Source organism: Colletotrichum abscissum, assembly GCF_030869225.1.
Source record: "Colletotrichum abscissum strain IMI 504890 chromosome Unknown Scaffold_36.1, whole genome shotgun sequence".
Taxonomy (NCBI): domain Eukaryota; kingdom Fungi; phylum Ascomycota; class Sordariomycetes; order Glomerellales; family Glomerellaceae; genus Colletotrichum; species Colletotrichum abscissum.
The window spans coordinates 493,245-499,348 of record NW_026850276.1 but is presented as its reverse complement, the minus strand read 5'-3'; the positions used below and the strand labels follow the sequence as shown (position 1 = coordinate 499,348).

At 49.1% G+C, this 6,104-nt stretch overlaps 1 protein-coding gene across 1 annotated transcript; it reads right to left on the bottom strand.

Moving 5' to 3' along the window:
- Positions 1–1,752: 1,752 nt before the first annotated feature.
- Positions 1,753–3,576, bottom strand: CABS01_12297 (F-box domain-containing protein; the record flags this gene model as incomplete). Its single annotated transcript, XM_060545651.1, has 1 exon — positions 1,753–3,576. One exon carries the CDS (start codon positions 3,574–3,576, stop codon positions 1,753–1,755), a length of 1,824 nt encoding a protein of 607 aa, XP_060396824.1.
- Between the last annotated feature and the right edge of the window lie 2,528 nt (positions 3,577–6,104).

Below are 6,104 nucleotides of genomic sequence, written 5' to 3'. Positions count from 1 at the left end.
TTATTAATTCGTATAGCGGGAGTTTAGGTCTTTTATAATAAGAACCCTTTATAAAAGGGTCTAAAAGCTAAGAGTTATTAATATACGTCTTTTATTAAATACGTAGTAAATATTAAGGATATAATACCACCTCAAATACCTCGACTGCCACAGTCTGTGTTAATTGAGGCAGCTACTCGAAACGTTAGCCAGGGCAGTGTGCTTGAAAGTTCTGTCCTAATTATGGCACGATGTTGCCAATGAGGTGTCATGAATCTTTCACTTTGTAGACTTTTCGACGCGGTCCTAGATATCATTGGGTACCTGAAGACATCAACGTTCTCAGAACTCAAGGTCATGGTGATGAATTTGATCAGCCCAGCCGCTGATAGCCCTGCAATTGAGATATGAATCATGGAACATCACTTCAAAATATTCACTGGCCATGTTCGGCCCGTGCAAGTGTCTTAATGGCTCCAGCAGCAAGACAATTTTGATACCGCTTCGTTCATGATATCTGTTTCGATAACCACATGCTCAAAAAAATCATGCATGGAAGTCCTCTATGTGTGCTAGTCATATCAATACTTGCAGGAGCCATAAACCATACATGAAAAACGTTGGCGAGCCTGTTCCCACTATTCCTCCAGTTTGTCAAGCTCTCAGCAATGACGTCTGCGGTCTATCTTGCATTCCGGTCCAATATCTAATCAAGTCTATAGACGAGCGCAATGAGCACTACAACGCAGCAACGCGATATCCTCGTGACAATGCCTGAAAGTGATACTCGGCATGAACGCATTCTTAAAAAGACGGATCGATTGGTATATCCCAGCTGATCTGACCCCACAGCTTGCCTCTTCCATAACTTTTGTCTCTTCAACTTCAATATCATGTCGACGATGCCAAGGTAGGCTCCATGTCAGAAACCGTGTTGTTCGTAGCTCAGACGTCCATGGATACTCGACAGCTCGACCCTCGTTTTCACAACCACGGTACCAAATCGAAAGCTCAGTCTAACGAAATGGCCAAGTCTACCAGGCTGATGGAGTCCGCCAAAAGAGATCCTCAGTAGTGGGTGCTTCGTTGATGTAGCGATCCATTAGACCTGACCGCTAAGCCTCAAGGCTTTCTTTCAGATATCCTATTGCACATGCCAGGTATTCATAGAATCTCTCGCTGTCGTTTAACTTCTCGGAACAGTAGATGACACTGAGAACTTTATGCATCATGATCACCATCCAAGTCGTCGTCTAAAGTTGGGATCAAACCCTGACGGCCATTCGACATTGCCGCTACCTTGCGTAGGAATTGCTATGCTTACGCGTAGCTTCTCAACGAGGATAATGCAAGCAAGGGCTGGAACAATGATGACGAGACATGCCGTGGCCTCATTCACGTCTTCCAGGCAACAGCTTGTTTTCTGTTCCTCACAGGTACCTATCTGCCTTACAAAGCAGTTATTGCCTACCGCTAGTTACGCAAGCTCGTTGACCATATGAGGCTACTCTTGTATGCTTGTGTGAACAGGTTGGCTACCGGGGCAAGGTCTTCGTTCAATGGTGGAAATGTCCCATCAATTGGCCAAGCGAGTCTGTGGAAGTCTTCCCCGTGGATTCACATGGCCTAGTCGCGTATGTTCGCCCATTGCGGAGATACGAGCGTCGAATAATGTCCTGTCCAAGCCGCAGCTGCCTAAGCTAGCCAAGAGTTGAAACCTCTCGTCTAACCTCAGGCAGGGTGGTGCTAGCTTTGGTCCCTCATCGAAGTCGTTCATGAGAAATCATACACAACGAGACTCTCCTTCCCGTCCATGGCTTCCTTCAACACGATGACCATTTCGTCGTCAAAGCCTACCCAGTTACGTCGGTCGTCCCAGCGGTCTGGCGTCGCTTCAGGTGAGGGCACGATGGTATCTGTGAAAACAGAGCCTGAGGTTGTTTTTGGCCTGATCTCGATACTTTTGCCACTGACGCGTCCCTCGAGTTCCCAGACCCGTATTTGTTCGCCTCGAGAGCTGACGCTCACGGCTTTACCTCGTGTCGTGATTTCAGCGTCGCTGATGCCTGATGTATGGCCCCAGAGGCGAATACCTGCAGAAATATCGAGCTTTGTAGCATTTGATGTACAAATGTATAGAATCATAGTGTTATCTGGTAGCGCAGCCAAAAGATACGGATGGCTGTAGCACAGTGTCGTCGGGCCTTCGGGCGTCTGTGTTTGGGATGGAAGCTGCGGGCTCGCAGTCGAGGAAGTCAATAAAACTGCAGGCGCAGCCTTCACAGGCTTGGTGAAAGCGAGTCGTGTTGAGACGATTTCTGAAGCTGGCTGGCCTGCGCCTTGTGGCCGTATCTGTAGATCCTGTATACCAATTGACCATCCTTCCAAAGTGGAAAACGTATATGCAATCGACGCGATTACATGCGAAGTCACCTGGCGAATAGACAGAGCCAATGGGGCTTTAGATGTGTGTGACTTGAGTGAAGTCAAAAGAATAGGAGCCGGGAGTAGCGTGGCTCCTTGCAATGGGTTATGAGTTTTGTCACACTTTGACAATGGAGACGCTGCCATGGGCCTTTCTGACTCTGGAAGGGTCGCAGTTTCCGCAGCAGCCTCACTCCCCCTTTCTTTCAGAGTAACAGTGTCTCGTTGGCTGCTGGACGCCACTAGCTTCCCGCCAGAGGATGCTCGTTCAAAATCGTAGAGAGATATCAGAACTGATTCTGTTGCCGTGAGTATAAAGGGGTGCTGATAGACGATCTCCACCAGTCGGCCGTTGCTGGACTTTTCGTGCTTGTATCTTTTCTGAAACCTGCCTTCTTTGATATAAAGCTCCCAAACGCCAAAGCTCCCGTCCAGAAAACCGACTGCGATGTCAAGTCTCTTATTCTCAAACTTCCGGGCATCAATCGCTAAGCAAGTAGGAGATGATCCGCAGTTTCCATGCTTGAAGCTGATTTGGGCGACAGGCTCTCTCGTCTTGAGGTCCCAGGCTCGCATACCAGAAACGCAGTCGGCAGTGACCGCGATACCCTCAATCACTTTGAGTAGAGTCTTCCCTGCGCCCGCAGAGCCGAGCAAAGATTCCCCAACCTTCACCTCTTGAACCAAAGCATTACCATTAGCCCAATTGTGCCGTAGTTTGTACTGGCGTTTCCAATCGACAGAATCTCCCAGAGCATCTCGCCGACCCCAGCCACCGTCGGCCCAGACGGTTCGGCGTGTGGAAAACTGTATTCGACTGCTGTCTCGTGCAGAGCCATCGCGAAAACCGGGTATCTTCAGAGCGCGCGGCAGGACGAAGCGATGATAAAAATGCGTGCGCCATAGCTGAGAGTCGGCAGAAAGGCGGTAGAAACGGCGGGAAACGGGCGAGATACCGAGAAGGTTAGACGTGGACAAGAAGGACAGGATGCGGATGAGAAGCTCGTCGGATAACGAGGACAGCAAGTCGATGGCGGCGAAGATAGCGTTATTGTCTTGAGATCTCAATTTCGAATCCGAATCGTAGGGGTGGATTTCGGTAAGGCGCGCACGCTTCGTTGGTCTGTGGCGCTCGTCGCTACTGCCGGGCTCATTGCGCCGCTTCCCTTGCATTTTCGAAATCGAGCAAAAGGCTTGCCCAGAGCTGCCCTACATGTCTTGTTGTTCAAGACGTCCTCTAGTCAAAACTAAAATGAGCGAAAGGTGCGTCTTCAGTGGTGATCATGGTGCTCGGTGACGGTGAGGTCCCCATCAAACATGAGGACGAAGTGCTAAGGCGGTATTATTAATGGTCACTGATCAGAGCCACTAAGGTAGGTACCCAGGCAAAAGGCGCGATCACTGCCCGATAAGAGATAAGATAAAGCTCAAACCGAGGGCCTGTGCACGCCCGAGGCGGGAGGCCTGCCGCTCCCCCACGATATCTTAACCTCGATCATATAGTGTCCCGAACTATTAGTTCGTTTCTAAAATGTCCAGACTCCCCATCGCTTACATCAAGGGCTGCGTATCATTTGAATGTGGCTCTGCTTGGAATCTCAAAGCCCATATGACACCCTTTGAGGCGGAAGGAAGTATGATTAGGTACTTGGGCAAACTTGGTGATGACCCTTGAGGGATTGTCTCCTAGCATCATGGTATCGCGATTGGGCAGGTTGAAGAGCATTAGGTACTTATTTATAATGCCTTCTTCGTAGTGCTTTCCTCAACAAAGACTCTCAATCACGCAACTAGGTCTCTTACCTATTCAAGACTTGACTCACTGATGCTATTGGTCTGAAACTTACATCGTGTATGCCAAGATCGAGGCCTGGCCTGGGTCTACAACTGGGAATATCAGAAACCATATAGAGGCCTTGCCAGTGCCCATGGCTGTGGCAGATCGGATTCAGGAGTGGTATGCCAAGGTACTGTGAACTATCAATCATTCATCAGTCAAGTTTCTCATGGACTTGCAAGTCCCGAAAGAGGGACTCGGAAGATTCCGACGAGGCGATCCATAGAGATTTGGTGCCAACGTCGTGTAAGGTAGAATCGATTGGCGATTCTACTGTATAATACCTACTTACTCTTGGTTCAGGCAAGACAAGGTGTTAGTTGGGCCTGGATTGCCGGCCCTTTCTGCAGGTGGTCTCCGTCTGGTGGGTCTGCCGGAGCTGGGCAATCGGGGCGGGCAGCCGCGTTCTTGCCGCATTCCTGGTCGATTATCCCGTGCCCTTTACTAGCACTATAGTGTTCGTACAAGGAGGCACACGTACCTCAGGTATACCTCACGTCGATTCAAGCACAGAAGGTTCCAATTCGGGCACTGGCAGCGAAGACTCTGTGAATTGAACGCCGGAGCTGCGCACGGCCAGACTGCAGTGCATAACGCACGGCGTGCGGATGCCTTGCTTGCGCGAAGAGAGTTCTGAGACAGCGATGGGGCTGTGTGCGGATAGTGTGACGAACCTCTCTTGAATGATTCAAAACGCACTGCAAGTGGAGGTCGCCGAAATTGACGGGAGAGCGAGCAGCTCGGACGAGGTGGGGTGTTCTCGGCTTCAACTGGATTCTGCTGGACGGGGTGAAGATGATGGATGGGATCTGAAAAAGATCGGCTGATGAAGATTTTCGGTAAGCTAGGGTACCTAGCTGGCGTGCCGACGCTTGAAGCACAGGCGAAAGCTTAGGGGAAGAGAAGAGCACGGAATGATTGCGGGAAAGAAATTTCGAGCTACATCTTAAGGTAATGCAGGTTGTTTTGGCTTCCTGACAGAGACCGCCTGACGGAATACCTTGTTCACCACTGTATAGAGAAACAATAAGGTGGTGACTGAGTGATGGCATCCGCGGATGCCCGAGACGTATTTAGGTACATGCCATAAAGTCGGCCCGCAGCCCATCATAGAAGGGGGCAGGTCGGGCTCGGTAAAGCTGCCGACAGGTCTTTACCATCATTCACCGTGGACTAAGACCTTGACACGTACGGAGAGTAAGGTAGGTATCAGTAATCGTGCGGGTACGGCAGCATGCTTGTACTATGTATGTACACAGCAATTTACCTCAACATCGAGGCCATAAGCCAATCTACCTCTAGTATACCTTACTGCAATGCCATATCGTACGGCAGTGGAATACCTCAGCCCATACAAAGTGCCCAAGTGCATGTGCGGAGAGCGAGTCAAGCATGGAAACTAGTGCATTCGACCCTTGTCTCCAGGATATTCTGTCGCTTCACTAAAAAGGAAGACTTATACGGATATTCTTACTCGGCATATGGGTATCCGTATGTCTACCGTATACGGGCAATGAGAGAAGGTGGTGTCTTTCAAGTACTGCTTTACGTAGGTAGGTAGTCCAGGTAGCACGTCCTGAACTGGACCTATTTCATTGGCCGTCTAGGTCCGCCTAGCCAGGATTGCGCAATGCAATATATAGTAGGGTATTAAAAGTTCGTATATACCCTACTAAAACGCGTACCGACGCGTTTTCTCCTTAATATTACTTTTCCTTTTATATCCTATATCTTTAGCAAATAGAGGCTAATTTATAAGCTTTTTGTTCTTAAATAATAAGAAGCTATAGGGCTAATTATAAACTTATAGAAGTCTAGTGGGCGATAATTACTATACTTATTATAACTAAAAAAAGCTACTACG